At 53.4% G+C, this 14,815-nt stretch overlaps 1 protein-coding gene across 1 annotated transcript; it reads left to right on the forward strand.

Annotated features, from left to right (window-relative positions):
- The first annotated feature begins 744 nt into the window (after positions 1–744).
- On the forward strand, positions 745–14,300 carry CC2D1B (coiled-coil and C2 domain containing 1B). Its single transcript, XM_012639472.1, has 25 exons — positions 745–810; positions 2,656–2,742; positions 4,045–4,189; positions 5,163–5,272; positions 5,619–5,774; positions 6,190–6,312; positions 6,498–6,657; positions 6,866–7,053; positions 7,237–7,312; positions 7,425–7,535; positions 7,616–7,746; positions 8,018–8,090; positions 8,286–8,413; positions 8,849–8,966; positions 9,048–9,220; positions 9,594–9,719; positions 10,296–10,354; positions 10,442–10,558; positions 10,893–10,966; positions 11,089–11,147; positions 11,306–11,357; positions 11,795–11,894; positions 12,057–12,147; positions 13,169–13,298; positions 13,562–14,300. The coding sequence occupies exons 2-24, from the start codon at positions 2,677–2,679 to the stop codon at positions 13,295–13,297; spliced, it is 2,565 nt and encodes an 854-aa protein (XP_012494926.1). The 5' UTR covers positions 745–810; positions 2,656–2,676; the 3' UTR covers position 13,298; positions 13,562–14,300.
- Positions 14,301–14,815: the final 515 nt, after the last annotated feature.

Here is a 14,815-nt window from a genome sequence, read left to right on the forward strand (position 1 = left end):
GGCAAGTAATTTTCTCTGAGCCTGCGTTTGTTTCGTCCAGGGATCATGGCCATCTTGTAAGACTGGGATTTGAGTAAGATCCACTAAGAAAAGAGACTGTTACAAGCTTGGCAGAGAAGAGGCACGCGCCATTTTTCTTTAAACCCCTAACCCCACCCCCACTCCCAATTTGATTGCACTGCGGGGTAAAGGAGTACGAACTTAGAATTAGATTAAGTGTTCGAGGTGTGATCTCTGCTTGTCTTATCTGAAATTTTCAACTGACTAGAAAGGGTGACCTTCAGGTGAATTACTAAGAAAAATAGGGTGAGCCCCACTGCCATCTCCTGGAGACTTACAAGGACACCGACTAAGGTGGCAGGCGGGCAAGCCCCCCGAGGGGCGGAGCGAGGACCTGAGGCGGGATACGACCTGCGAGCCGGAGCTCAGTGGCGTGGGACTGAATGAGGGGGGAGGCTTGGCGGAGAAGCTGTAAATGGGCAGGGGCCGCGGCGCACCTGCTGCGTTTGCGCAAGCAGCTGGGAGCCCCAGCGGAACCGCCCAACGCTGTTGCTGCGCTCTACCTGCCCGAAGGCGCCTGCGCGCTGCAAACCCCACCCTTGGAGTCACCTGTCGGAGCGCCCCGCCAGCTTCGCTCCGCACATGCGCATTGCGAGCCGCCCGGGCATTGGAGTCACGTGTTGGGGGCGAGCCGCCTCCCGCGCGGGCGCTTCCTGTCGCTGTAGCTGCCGCTGCCGCCTGGGGTCTGCGGGAGCCCCAGGGCGGTGTCGGGCCGGAGAAGACCGGGATTTGGTTCGGATCCGCCGCGAGGTATGCCGCATACCCGCACCCGGCATGGGGAGAACTGGGGACGGCGGGGGAGATGGAGGCGGCTGGGCGGGGCAGGGCAGGGCAGGGCTCCGGCGTCGCCTCCCGCTGCGGACTCTGCCGCCCCACCTCTGTCCTGAGCCAGGCCTGGCTCCGACATCTGAGCCGCAGGCTTGGAGTGTCTGACCGACCTCGTCTTTTCCCTGAGACCGGTTACTCCAGTGGCCCCGGCTCAGTTGACGGCCTTGCAGTTCACCCAAGTCACCGAAATCTGACACCCGTGTGCTCACATCCAGTTAACCTCGGAGCCCTGTTGGTTTTACTTCCTACGTCTGGAATTCGTCCACTCCTCTCCATCCTCACCGCCACCCCCACGTTCCCTCAACTTGCCTGGACTGTTGCAAGATGCTCCATGCGGAGACGGCTTCCTACCTTCTCCCTCTTGCTTCCTGTGCACCTTCCCTTATGCAGCTGGAGTGATGTTTCTGAAGCGCCGACCTGATCCCATCCATTCTTTCCCCATTCCCCTCAGAATAATGCCCAAACTACTTATGCTTAAAGGTTTCTCTGTTTTGCTGCTGGTTCAAATTTCCATCTTGGTTTGTACCATTTCAGGTCTCACGTGCATGCCCCGGTAATACCAGGACTTTAGTTTCCCTGTGCAGGCCAATTTGTTTCTCTTCGATTATCAGGTTGTTCCCTCTGCTGGGAATCCTGTTCCCCATACTTCCCCCCAAATTCTTCATGATTCAGTCCACACATCACCTCCTCTAAGGAGCCTTTAATGTCTGTGCTGGAGAAGGGTTCACCTCTGGGCACACACAGCCCTTGGAGCAACCCTGTGTAGTGAGTCTGTCTGTACCATGTAAATGGTCCTTGAAGGCTGAGACCATGGTAGATTCATTTCTGCACTCCCATTGCCCAGTACAGGGTCTGACACATAGTAGGTCCTATGGGTGGTTATGAGATCTTTGAGAGAATCAAAATGCTGAGTCAGGTTTCTCTAGAGCAGAAGTGTCCAATGAATTTTCTGTGATTATGAAAATGTTCTGTATCTGTGTTGTCCAATGGTAGCCACTAGCCACAAATGGCTATTGAGCACTTGGAATGTGTCTAGTGTGGCTGAAGAACTGGATTTTAAATTTTATTTAATTTTAATTCATTTAAATTTAAACTTAAGTAGCCACGTGGTTTCCATAATGGACAGTGCTGCTTTAGAGTCTTTCTGAATTCTACCGAGCCTTGTATACACTCTGAACTTACAGTTACTTTGTTGAACCCGCTTTCCAAATTTGAGTCAGTTCAGTAACTCTGTTGTGTGTCCACACTCCCCTCTTTTTTTGTAAGACAGGGTCTTGCTCTGTTGCCTGAGGCTAGAGTACAGTGGTGTTGTCATAGCTCACTGCAACCTCAAGCTTTGGGGCTCAAGCGATCCTCTTGCCTCAGCCTCCTGAGTAGCTGGCACTATAGGTGTGCACCAGCATGCCTGGCTAATTTTTGTGTTTTCTTTTTTTTGAAGAAGAAGACATGGTTTCCATCTTGGTCAGGTTGGTCTGGAACTCCTGGCCTCAAGCCATCCTCCTGCCTGGTTCTCCCAGAGTGCTAGGATCACAGGCGTGAGCCACTGAGCCTGGCCCTTACCCTCCGCATTAAAACCATTAACAGGCTGTCCCCATTCCTTCCCCATGTTGCTTGCTTTAGTGCTGTAATTCCAACATTAGTAATTCATCCCTTGGTGTTAAGCATTGCCGCCTTTGGAAGTTTACTAACCACAGCTTACCAAAGGGAGCACTGTTGGCGGCAGGGCTTATAGGTACTCCAGCCTGAGTCTTTTCAACTCCCCACCAGATAGGTGTCTAGGCTGCGAAGATGCCAGGGCCAAGACCTCGGAAGGGCCCTCAGACCAGTGGCCAGGGTGTGGCAGCTGCCAAGCAGGTATGAACATAGCCTCCTACGCCCCTGGACCAATTGGGGGTTGGTGGGTCTCTAGATAGCTTGGGTAAACTGGGTCACCTGTGTGGTTTCCCCGTTAGTTCACGGACTTTGAGGAGTGCCTCCTGGAGGTGGCAGATCCCTTGGAGGCCCTGTGACCAGTTCCTGCTACTCATAGGTGGGGAGAAGGTTCAGGAACCACCAAAGTTTAGGGTGTTCTGATGGGACCTCTGCTCTCACGAATTCCTCATATAGGGTCACAACTTTGCTTGCCAGCCAAGGATGCCAGGATTTGAGGGCTGCAGTCAGTGAGAGGACTTTGCTGCTTAGGACAGAGGGCTGTAGCCCAAGTGGAAGTTAGGGTCTATCCTCCAGTTTTCTCCCTTCATTTCTTCTGAGCCCAAGTCTTGAGACTTCTTAGTCCATTTTTATTGTCTTAAAAGAGGCAGGTAAGGAAGGTGGTAGGGAAGAGTGTATAGACTCAAGTCAGAGACCTCATTTTAAATTATGGCTTTGTCACAAGACTCAGTTTCATCTGAACATTGGGATAAAAACAGGACTTGTCTTCATGTAGTCTAATTCATGGAAACAGAAAGTAGAATGATACCAGAGGCTGGAGGGAAGGAAGAATGGGGAGTTTCATGAGTAGAGAATTTCAGTTTTGCAACATGAAAAGAGTTCTGTGGATGGATAATGGTGATGGTAGCACGACAGCATGAATGTACTTAATACCATTGAACTCTACACTCAAAAATGGTTATGATGGTAAATTTCATGTTATATGTGTTTTTCCACAATTAAAAAAAAAATAGGATCCAGCCGGGTGTGGTGGCACATGCCTGTAGTCCCAGCTACTTGGGAGGCTGAGGTGGGAGGATCGCTTGAGCCCAGGAGTTTGAGGTCACAGTGAGCTATGATGACACCATGGCACTATAGCCTGGGTGACAGAACGAGACCCTGTCTCAAAAATAATAATAATGAAATAAAAATAAATAGGACCTACTCTTCAGGATTGTGAGAATTAACTAAGATAAAAATCATAAAATGCTAAATACAGTGCCTAGCAGTTATTACTGTTATTGTTAGTAATAATAACGGCAGTATAATCTTACTGGGTTCTTCGTAGAGTCTCTAGAGAGATAAAGGTCCTGTAATGTTGCAGGCCTCAGTTTCCCTTTCTGCACATCGGGCTTCACAGACTGAAGGGGCCACTGGCTGGTATATTGGGAACCCCACGTCTGGCTCTGGGGCTGGGCTCCACGCTGCCTCATTGTGCGGTTCCTAAGAATCCTGTTCTGCTCTCAGCTGGGACTCTTTGTGGAGTTCAGCCCTGAAGACATGCTGCTAGGGGCAGATGAGACTGAGGATGATGAGGATCTGGAGGCTGAGCTGCTGGCCCTCACTGGGGAAGCAGGAACCACAGGCAGGAAACCAGCACCGAAGGGGCAGGGTGAGTTTGTGACACCGGGCTGGGCACAGTGATGGGACCACTTGGGTGCAGGTTGGTAGTAGGGGTGTCCTCAACTTGCAGCTGGGAGGAGCCAGCCAGACCCTCTGTCGTTCTGGTGTCCTTGTGCCTTCTGCAGCACTCCCACCGAAAGACTTTCACTCTGCTCACACCCTGTGTGATGGGCACTCTCTCCTTCCCCATTGTGGACAGATCTGATTCTGTCAGGGCTGTCTGAGGTCCCTATCCTTAGCTCTAGCCAGGGTACTGGCATAGTGCACAGACTAAGTTGGGTACATAGTAAGTGCACAGAAATTGTATTCAGTGATTAAATGGAATATCCCTCTACAGCCTGGACGAGGACAGAGACCTTAGGCCTGGGAGGATGGCGGGGGGTGGGGGGTCTAAATATTTACTCATTTCTCACCAGGAACCCTCAGAGAGAACCAGCTCCCATCCCTTGTGTCCCTGAGCTAAGGACAGTGGGAGGACCTGGGAAGGGGCTCACTGGTCCAGCCCTGCTTTGGTGTTAGACACACCTGAGTTTGACTTGTTGGATTTCAGTGTTAGGAAAATTAATGTTGAAGTGTCTCAGTTGACTCAATATATAAAAAGGGGATAATATTACCCATCTTACAGAATTGACGTGAAGCTTGATTGGACTTTAGAAATCTTTAAAGATGTGAGAGGTATAGTTGGAGGGAATGGATGGATATGTCTGTGAATAACTACTGTAGGCATTAGTGCAGAGAAGGAGCAGCTTGCTGCCTGCTGGAGGGTCTAGGGAGGTTTCCCCGCTGGGGGGCTTTTGAGCTGGTCATAAAGGAAGAGCAGTTTTCCAAGTTGGACTTGGCTGTGGGAGGGAAGGAGGATTTCTGCCGGGGCGTATTTGCCAATACAACAGATTGAAGACCCTCCTTTGCCCATCCTGACCTTATCTGAGTTGCCCTGACCTGCTGTGACCCTCTTCCTCCAGCCCCCCTGCCCATGGCCCACATTGAGAAGCTGGCGGCGGACTGTATGCGGGATGTGGAGGAGGAAGAGGAGGAGGAGGAGGAAGGGCTGGAGGAAGATGCAGACCTGCTGGTGCGTCTGCCAGGCTGGTGTCCAAGGGCTCTGCAGTCAAACTCAGGCCTGGCAGAGGGGAGGGCTGTGGAGAGGAGCGTGTTCTCTGACTGAGCGCGTGCCCTGCCCTGCCCTGCCCTGCGCTGTCTTCCCGGCTGTGAGTGTGAGACTTGTCTCCTTTGACCCCTGGTCTGAGCTCTGCAGTTGGGGATTCTCAGATTTGGAGTCTACTGATTTCAAGGGTATCCTCAGTCAGATTTAAAGAAATGTCTTGGTAAAGGGGACTTCCAGGTACACGGCGGGGGGGGCCCTATCGTGACTGTAGTCGTGAGGCCCCTATGCTCCTAGGACTTGTTTATCTCCCCAGACTGAGCTGCAGGAGGTCCTGGGTGTGGATGAGGAGGCTGGGCCCCTGGATGGTGATGAGGCACCTGGCCCAGGCATCTCTGAGGACAAGGGACAGGAAAACGTTGAACCTCCAGTGCAGACAGCCCTCCTGACGGCTTCGGTCTCGGCGGCTCAGGTGGGTTCTGGAGGGGCCCCCATGTCCCTGTGTAATGTGCACGTGCTGTGGCTCATGCTGCACAGCTGCAGGGACCTTTCCAGGACCCTCCTCCAGCAGTTGCCCTAAGCAGAAACCAAGCCCGAGACACTCCTCCATGGCTGGCTAGCCTCAAAGGCCTCTCTGTTCTCCCAGACCACCCCCAGAAGCCATTTCCTGGCCTCCACTGATTGTTTGGACCTCTGTATTTGCCTCTGACGTGGCCTCTGGCCTCTCCAGTGAGTCTTTGCTTCCTACCTTGCGGCTTTTAGGCTCTTCTTTCTCCTGGAGTCCCAGAGCCCCATCTTCTGGGCCAGCTTCCTCTCGGGGAGAGAATGGCAAGGGCCTAGCTGGCCCTGGAGTGGCCAGGCCCTGAGCTGAATTACTCTATTTACAGGCCGGAGGGCCTCGGCTGCAGGTTTTGCTGGAGGAACGGATTCACAACTACCAGGAGGCTGTGGCTAGTGCCAAGGAGGCAGGTGAAGCAGCCAAAGCCAGGCGCTGTGAGCGCGGCCTGAAGGTGAGCTGGGTGAGGCTGGAGAGCTGGGCTGGAGGAGTGAGGCTCCGGGGGAGGTGACGGGTGGGGGTTGCGCCAGTAGATAGGAGGCCTCCCGCCAGCCCTGTGGAGGTGATGCCTGGCCTGTCTTTGAGTAGGGTCCAGGCTGAGATGGCTGGCTGGCTTTCTGAACTAGTTTTCTTCCTCAGACTCTGCAGTCCCAGCTAGTGGCTGTGAGGAAAGGCAGGAAGATCAATGAGGACGAGATCCCACCTCCAGTGGCCTTAGGCAAGAGGCCTCCAGCCCCTCAGGAAACAGCCAACAGGAGCCCTGAGGCAGACCCCCCAGCACCCCCTGCCGCGGAGCCAGGTATCTGAAGACGGCTAAATCCTGGGCTAGTCCCCAGGGTCCTAGCCCACAGCCTGCCTCCCTGACCTGCCACTGTCCATTGCCATCGGTCATACCTTTCCCAGGAGGTCCTCAGGCTATCGAGACCTGTAGCGTACCGGGAACCCAGAGCAGGCACCTCCTTCTTTGACCTTCAAGTCCTCTCTGGGGGCTTTCTGTTTCCCTACAGACAACCCCTCCCAACCTGAGACAAGCCTCCCAGGCAGCCTTGGCACTTCTGCCCTGCCTGATTCAGACCCAGACCCAGACCCACGGGCCTTGTTGTCATCCCGGCAGAGAGAGTACAAAGTGGCTGCCCTCAGGGCCAAGCAGGCTGGAGATCTAGACCGCGCTCGAGAACTCATGAGGATCGGGAAGGTATGACATCTGGCTCAGAGGCCCTGTGTCCCACCCCTTGTTTTACAGGGGGAAGAAACTGAAGCTCGGAAAGGGAGCTAGATCGGGGTTCTTGAGTGAGACTGGCCTGAGGGAGAGTTGTTTCAATCCAGGCTCTTGGGGTTCCCTGGCTTATGTCCACACCTGCTTTTCTTGCTTCTGCAGAGATTTGGTGCTGTCCTGGAGGCCCTGGAGAAGGGGCAGCCTGTGGACCTGAGTGCCATGCCCCCAGCGCCTGGGGGTCAGTGTGGGAATTGTGGGGGCATCTGCTCAGGCTGGGTTGGGGTTGGGGTTGGGGAGGAGTACTGGGCTTGCAAGGCACCCCCACCTACACCTCTGCTCTGGGTCCCCAGATCTCAAGCCCCTCCGACAGGCCTATGAGGCCCCCACAGCACCCTCAGTCATTCCCCCAGCAGTGGAGCAAGTGCAGCCAGTGATGGCCTCTGACATCCCAGCAACACCAGGTAGGATAGGATGGTGGAGACTGGAGTGGGGGCCTGGTAGCAGCAAGCAGAGCTGATGTCCTCTCCTTCCCCTCTTCAAGTGGCCCCTACAGAGCCACAGACGGTGCTGGACGCCCTGCAGCAGAGGCTGAACAAGTACCGGGAGGCAGGCATCCAGGCCCGGGGCAGTGGGGATGAGCGCAAGGCTCGGATGCACGAGCGCATTGCCAAGGTGGGCCTGCGGCTGTGCAGCCCCTGCCCTGTGTTGGCCCTTCCCCTGGCTGGCTGCTCTCTGTCTCTCTGCTCTTCCAGCTGGCTCTTTTCTGAGTAGTCTTCATCTGTCTGTCTCTCTCTTTGGAGCTCTTGCTGCTTCAGGGCTTTTTTTCCTCCCTGGCCTGCTGTCTTTCCATCAGTCTTCCTCTCCTTGCCTCCCTCTGTGTGATGGTGGGCAGGGGCACATGGACTGCTGCCCACCATGGGTCCCTTCTCTCCTTCCCGTGCAGCAATATCAAGATGCTATTCGAGCACACCGAGCGGGACGGAAAGTTGACTTTGCTGAGTTGCCTGTTCCTCCAGGTGAGTGGGGCTTGGCCTAGGGGCTCTATGAGGAGGTCCCTGGGCAAGAAGGGAGAGACAGGTAGGTGACTTCTCATGCATCTGCCTCTACCCTATGGAGGCACCCAGCCCACACAGAGCCAGACAAGGCCCCCGGCAGCCCTGTGCTTCCCTGAAGCTACTCCGCCCCTCCCAGCTCCGTCTTTCTCGCCACAGGATTCCCCCCCATCCCTGGCCTGGAGCCCACCATGGGCACTGAGGAGGATGCAGTGGCAGCGACTTTGGCAGCTGCCCAGAAACTGGCCTCAGAGGATACAGCCCCAGCAGATGAAGATGAGGACAAGGTTTGGCTGAGGGTGCAAGACTGCAGGGGTTGGTGGGAAGAAACAGCAGATGAGCGGTAAACCCAGACCTTGTTATTGTCCATACTAATAAGCCCAGTGAGGTAGGAATTCTTTTCTCCATTTTCTGGAGAAAAAGCTTTGCCAAGGGTACCCGGCTAGGAGGTAGTAGAGCTAGGATTCAAACCAAGGTCTTTCTGACTCCAGAGCCCAGGTTCTGTCCTCATTACCCTGATGTCTCCTTCCTATTGGGGAAGTTAGAACAGAGAGCTTTTGAGGCTTCTAGCTGTGAGGTCTTTTAGGGCTCATGCAGGGAAGCCACCATCTCCGGTCCCACAGTGAGTTAGTGCGGTGTTAGGAAGATGGCCCAAGTCTGGGAGCTGCCGTGGCCATGGTGGGGAAAAAATTCCCTCATGACAGCCTCTGGGGCACCTGCAGGGTGAGCCCCCAGTGCAGGCCCCAGCGGCCAAGAAGCCAGCGCGGCCTCTGGTCCCTTCATGCCAGCCCCTGCCTGAGCCCAAGGCCTCAAGTTCTAAGGAGTCACTGAGTCCATCTGGTGAGTTGGGGACAAGGAGGGTAGAGTGGAAGGTCTAGTGAGGGCCAGGCATGGCCCTAACTAGCGGCCCTCTCCTGTCAGTGCGGGAACAGCTGGCACTGCTAGAAGCACGGAAACTGCAGTACCAGCGGGCAGCCCTGCAGGCCAAGCGCAGCCAGGACCTGGAGCAGGCAAAAGCCCACCTGCGGGTGGCCAAATGTCTTGAGGCTCAGATCATCCAGGCCCGAGCCGGCCAACCTGTTGATCTCTCCAAGGTGAGTCCCACCTGGTTAAGCACCAGGACTTCTCAGGCAGAGGCGGTGGGTGCAGGCTTGACAGGCAGGGCTACGAACTAGGTCCGCTTTGGGGAGGAGATGGGATTTGGACAGGATATGATGAGAGCTGGGAAGGAGCCCTTTGCTTATGCCTCTCTACTGCATGGCCCCCACAGAAACCGGGGGAGGGCAGGTGGGCTGCCTGTGTCAGAAATGTTCCAGCAGCTTGGGGCAGAATGGGAGGCAATGAGTTCCCGTCGTTGAGAGTTTAGTAGAAGCTGAAGAAACATTTAGCTTGGATTCCTGCCTTTGTTGGGCTCACTAGAGGAGTAATCTGACTCTTGGGGCCCGAGGGGCCTTGTGACCTGGGTAGGTGCCTTCGCCCTTGACGGATGAGGAGGGCGACTTCATCCTCATCCACCATGAGGACCTGCGACTCTCCCAAAAGGCTGAGGAGGTGTATGCCCAGCTACAAAAAATGCTTCTGGAGCAACAAGAGGTGAGTAGGCCCCTTGCCTCTTCCTCCCCTTTCAGTGTCCCCAGCCTCCCTGTGGAGAAAGACCTGGAGCTCAGGCGTCAGCTCTTCCACCAATTGGCTGTGTGACTTTGGGCAAGGTACTTCCCCTCTCTGAACCATGTTTTTCTCAACTATGAAGGAGGTAACACCCTTCTTTCAGGGTGGTTACGAAGTTCAAACAACAGAGTAGCAGGGAAAGGACTTTGTAGATGGGACAGGAGACAGATGCACATGTGTATTTATGTGTGTATCTATCTGAACTGCTGCCTGTCCTTCTGGAAAGTCTGCCTTCTGAGGCGATGTTTGAATTAGGGTTTCAAGGAAGGATAGGGGTTTGCTAAGTGAATTTTGGGGAGTGGCTGTCTTCAGGAGAGGAAATAGCAAAAGGCTAGGCAGAAAAGTGTGGTGGGACCTGGGAAAGTGCCCTTGTATGTGTTGGGGGAGGAGAGAGGTGAGGCTACAGAGAAAGGCTGGAGCTTTAAGAAGTCAGGCCTTGAATGCCAAACCTGGGCAGGTGCTGCTCTGGGCTCTGGAGTCATTCTGGGCCCCTATTTTCAGAAGTGCCTGCTGTTCTCCAAGCAGTTCATGCACCTGGGCAGTGTGGCTGAGACTACCCGGTAAGTGCAAGGGCTGGGGCGGGGCGTGTGGGGTGGGGAGCAGAAAATGAGCCCTGTCATGCTGATGTGCATACCCCTCCCTGTCAGGTTTGAGAAGCTTGCTCAGGATCGCAAGAAACAGCTTGAGATACTGCGGCTGGCCCAGGCCCAGGGTCTTGACCCTCCCAGCCACCACTTTGAGTTGAAGACATTCCAGACTGTGAGGTGCCAAGGCCTGAGGGAGGCAGTGGCTCTGTGCAGGGGCTGGGAGCTGAGGCTGGAGACTTCCCAAGCTTGGCCCTGCCATGGGCACTGGGGCTGGTGAGAAATAGGCCATGGTGCCTGCCAGGGAGGAGCTCAGAGCAGTCTGGTTGCTGTGGAAAGAGCTCTGGACTGGGAGTCAGAGACGAGGGTCTATGTACCAGTTCTGCCGCTTCTAGCCGGGACAAGCTGTTCCTCCCAAGGCCCACTCAGCCAGGCAGGTGGGCACTGGGAGAAGGGACCTTGTTCCACTGCTCCCCTTCACTTTGAGCTCTTTCTCCTTTCTTCTTGGCTATAGAATCTTCTCAGAACTCAATAGCACGGAAATGCATCTGATTATTGTCCGGGGAATGAACCTCCCAGCCCCGCCAGGTAACCCTAGTGCCACCCCTACCCAAGGAGGCTCTTGCCCTGACACTGTACCCCAAGCCTGGGCTCCTGGCTGCTCGGGCTCCTGGCTGCTCTGGCTCCTGACTCCCTTTTCTCCCTCACAGGGGTGACCCCTGATGACTTGGATGCTTTTGTACGTTTTGAGTTTCACTACCCTAACTCGGTGAGGTTCAGGTAGAGGGTAGGATCCTCTGAAGCCCACCTTCCATTCCAGGACCCTGTGCTCAGTTTCTCCCCATCCCTGGGAGGCCTGGCTGTAGGTTCCTGGCCCCGCATGCCTGTTTTTACAAGCTGTCCTGGCTTCTCTCTCTTCTGCTTTAGGACCAGGCTCAAAAAGGCAAAACAGCTGTGGTGAAGAACACAAACTCTCCAGGTGAGGGCTACAAAGCATCCCTTTGTCCTCTCACTCTGTGGGTAGCATTGGTGGTTCCAGAGTGCTTTCAGATCTGTTATCTTACTTTGTGCACTCATCTTGGGAGATAAAGGTACTATTAACACTCTTCTTACATAGCTGGGGAAATAGGCTCAGAGAGGTAAAGGGACTTGCCTAGGGCCTCATAGCAAGGTGGCACAAATGGACTGAACCCAGGAATTCTTGCTCCAAATTCTTCCCACATTGTTATAATCTATGTCTAACAAGAATAGAAAAACTGCTTACAAGGCCAGGACCTAGATGCTCTGCCACCCTTTCGTGGCGGTCACCCTGAACTGCAAGCAGAGAGATTGAGGGAAGCCAGCCCTGGGCCTCTGTTTCCACTTCCTCAGGAAATCCGTGGGAGCCAAGTCCCTCTTTGCCTTCCCCTCTTGCAGAATTTGATCAACTGTTCAAACTAAACATCAACCGAAACCACCGGGGCTTCAGGAGGGTGATCCAAAGCAAAGGAATCAAGTTTGAAATCTTCCACAAAGGGTAAGCCTCCTGTCAGTCACACTACCAAGGTGGGCTGGGAGGAAGGAAGAGCATTTCTGTCCCTGCCGCCCCTGCTGCTGCTCTGTTTTCCTGCATGAGCTCGGCCGGGTCATGTCTGCCTTCCTGCCCAGTCCTGTCCTCTGCTATCTCTTGGCTCCCCAGATCCTTCTTCAGAAGTGACAAGCTTGCCGGCACAGCACAGCTGAAACTGGAGCGGCTGGAGAATGAGTGTGAGATCAGAGAGATCATGGAGGTAGGGCCCAGCGGGTGGGCAAGCCAGAGGACTTGGTAAGAGAAGAGCCAATAGTCAATGATCACCAGTTCCTACTGTAGGTTTTTTGCACTCATTACTTAATTTAAAGTTGTCTATAAGTGTGCTTTAGGATAGGTGGTGTCCTCATTTTACAGATGAAGAGGTTTGAAAGGTCAGAAATCTTGTGGTGGGACCCACCAGAATGCAGCTAGTCCATAGTTAAGAATCAGTCCCCAGGTAGCTCCTTAAGCTTCCGTGAACTCATAGGATTACCCAGACTCTTTGAGCTTGCTTCTGACAAATGAGGAAACTTAGGTCAGAGAGGAAGAGGGGGGTCACATAAGCTTGTACAGTGTGTCCTTGGAAGAGCTAGGACCTGACTGATACCTGTGTAGGCTGGTGCTTTTCCCAAAACAGCATACTTCCCCCTGACCCCCACCCGCTACCTGTCTGGGAGCGTAGTTCTTACATGGGGCCTGGTCTATACTAATAGGCCCCACCGAGGGTGCTCAGACTTCTTGGGCCTGTTGCACTGCTGTGCACTCCAGCTTCCCCCTCTCCTGCCCAGAAGAGGGAATAGCGTGGTGAATGGGAAGGAACCCGTGGCCTGGGCGCTAGTCCTGATGGCCACAGAGTCACCCACTTCTCTGAGCCATCTGTAAAGTGAGGGTTTGGACTCGGTACTTTTTAGACTGCTCCTTGAAGTCGTTGTTTCTTCCAGGAGTTGCCATGGGGATTGACAGAAAAATGGAGTGAGCAGAGCTCTAGGTTTTTCATCCTCAGTTCAATGAGAGCACTGATGCTTATCTAAATTTATATATTTCTTTTTTTATAAGACTTACCTAAAACCACCACTACCACCTCCAAACAGCAGGAGGGCAGGGTTGTCGTGAAATGGAAGCTCCAGTGTTAATACCACAGGACACCTTAGCCCCTCACTTCTTTCCCTGGAACATAGGGACCAGCCTCCTCCCAGCCCTTGTCTCCTCAGTTACCATCTCCCTCTCCATGGTCCTCACAGGTCCTGGATGGAAGGAAGCCCACCGGGGGGAAGCTGGAGGTGAAGGTGAGGTTGCGGGAGCCTCTGAGTGGCCAGGACATGCAGATGGTCACTGAGAACTGGCTGGTCCTGGAGCCCAGGGGCTTGTGAGGTGGGTACCTCTCTGGGCCCTTGGAACTGCTGCCCCTGGTTTTTGCTAGGGCCTTTTAGAGACCCTTCTCTTTTCAACTCATTTCTGGGGAGAAAGCTTGGGAATTTCTCATCTATGAGGAAGACCAAGAGGCCAAATGGTTGGGTCAGGTTCATGAGCTGCACTTCTTATGTTCCTCAATAGAACTGGGGAGGAGAGGTAACCTTCCAAGGTTTAACTGTTTTCAGGAAATCCTTTCTAAAATCTGTTTGTTTTCACTGCAGTTTAGACTTACTACTGTGCTTTGCACTCCTGTGCAACAGACGGTAAGCGCCGGGAGAAGAAGCCAGCGACTGTGTGCAGGAGCTTTGCTGGCTTCAGAAGCCTTTGTACATAAGAGAGATGCTGCTACACAAGCACCAAAGACCTGTTAAGCACGTGCACTAATGACCTTGACCCTCGTCTTTCCTGTTGCTGGCCCCTCCTGGGCCTCCACAGGAACAGGCTGGATTCCAGGAGCCCCTCTGCCCACTGCCTCCCACGCCCCCTAATCTGGATGAAGGCAAGGACACCCTCATTCCTCTGTGCCATGGAGTGCTGCAGCCCCTTAACTCCCGCGTAGCAACTGTGCAGCTTACCCCTGCCCCCAGTTGCACCATTTCTGGATGTGCCTTTAAAAGATAGATATAACTGTAAGGGATGGGAGAACTCGGGGGTGATCGGGAACCTTCCCTGCTTAGGGTGGGGACAGGGTTCTGTGACTCCAGTGGGTCAGTGGCAGCCTGTCCCAGACAGCTCCTTACCCCAGCTCTGCTGTGCCTGTGCCTTTGTTCCTGACAGCAGCTGCACCAGCCTTCCTGCTTCCCAGAGGACTTAGTGGAAGAGGAAAGTTATTTTTGCTACTAGCTGGGTGGGAAGTAAGGGGAAGGGTCTACCTTAGGTTTGGTCCACCCACCTAAGATAAAAGACTGTTAACTTGAAGAAAAAAAAAATATATATATATATATAAAAAATTTTTATGTAGCAATTTTTATTTAAGAAACTAGGTCTAATTCATAGCAGGGATTTTACAGTCTACATACAGAATAACCATCAAAGTTCTAAACAAAAGCCCTGCTCCCTGTCCTTTTTAAAAGCCAGCATAGCAGTATCATCTGTCACTATAGAAACTGCTGCTGTGGCTCCTCTTTTGAGAGGGCAGGGAAAGCCTTTCCCCATCAGCTGCTCACCTGGGGAAATCCCTTAGTTCTGTCCAAGAAACTCTCCTTTGGCTCTTTTTCTGAACGGATGGAGATGAAGGGATTTATAGTGGTAAGTGGTTGTAATAGAATAATCAAAACTGAAATATTCTACATTTCTTAGAAATAAATACTCCATCTCCCCCCCCCCCTTGAAGTAGTAACTTAAGGTCAACAAAGCATTCTTCAAGATCATTTTTAAAGCTCTAAGTGAAGCAAGTATGTTCAGCTTACTGATCACTATAGTACTGCGTAAGCACAGCTCAAGGATTGAGCTTGTGTGTGTGTCTTTTTTAGGGA

Source organism: Propithecus coquereli, unplaced genomic scaffold, assembly GCF_000956105.1.
Source record: "Propithecus coquereli isolate 6110/MARCELLA unplaced genomic scaffold, Pcoq_1.0 Scaffold14, whole genome shotgun sequence".
In the NCBI taxonomy this organism is placed as follows: domain Eukaryota; kingdom Metazoa; phylum Chordata; class Mammalia; order Primates; family Indriidae; genus Propithecus; species Propithecus coquereli.

Coding starts and splice junctions, on each gene's coding strand:
- CC2D1B (XM_012639472.1), top strand. CDS start 2,677: ATGCCAGGGCCAAGACCTCGGAAGGGCCCTCAGACCAGTGGCCAGGGT. Junction 5,775..6,189: donor CTTCGGTCTCGGCGGCTCAG/GTGGGTTCTGGA, acceptor CTCTATTTACAG/GCCGGAGGGCCTCGGCTGCA. Junction 12,148..13,168: donor AGATCAGAGAGATCATGGAG/GTAGGGCCCAGC, acceptor TGGTCCTCACAG/GTCCTGGATGGAAGGAAGCC.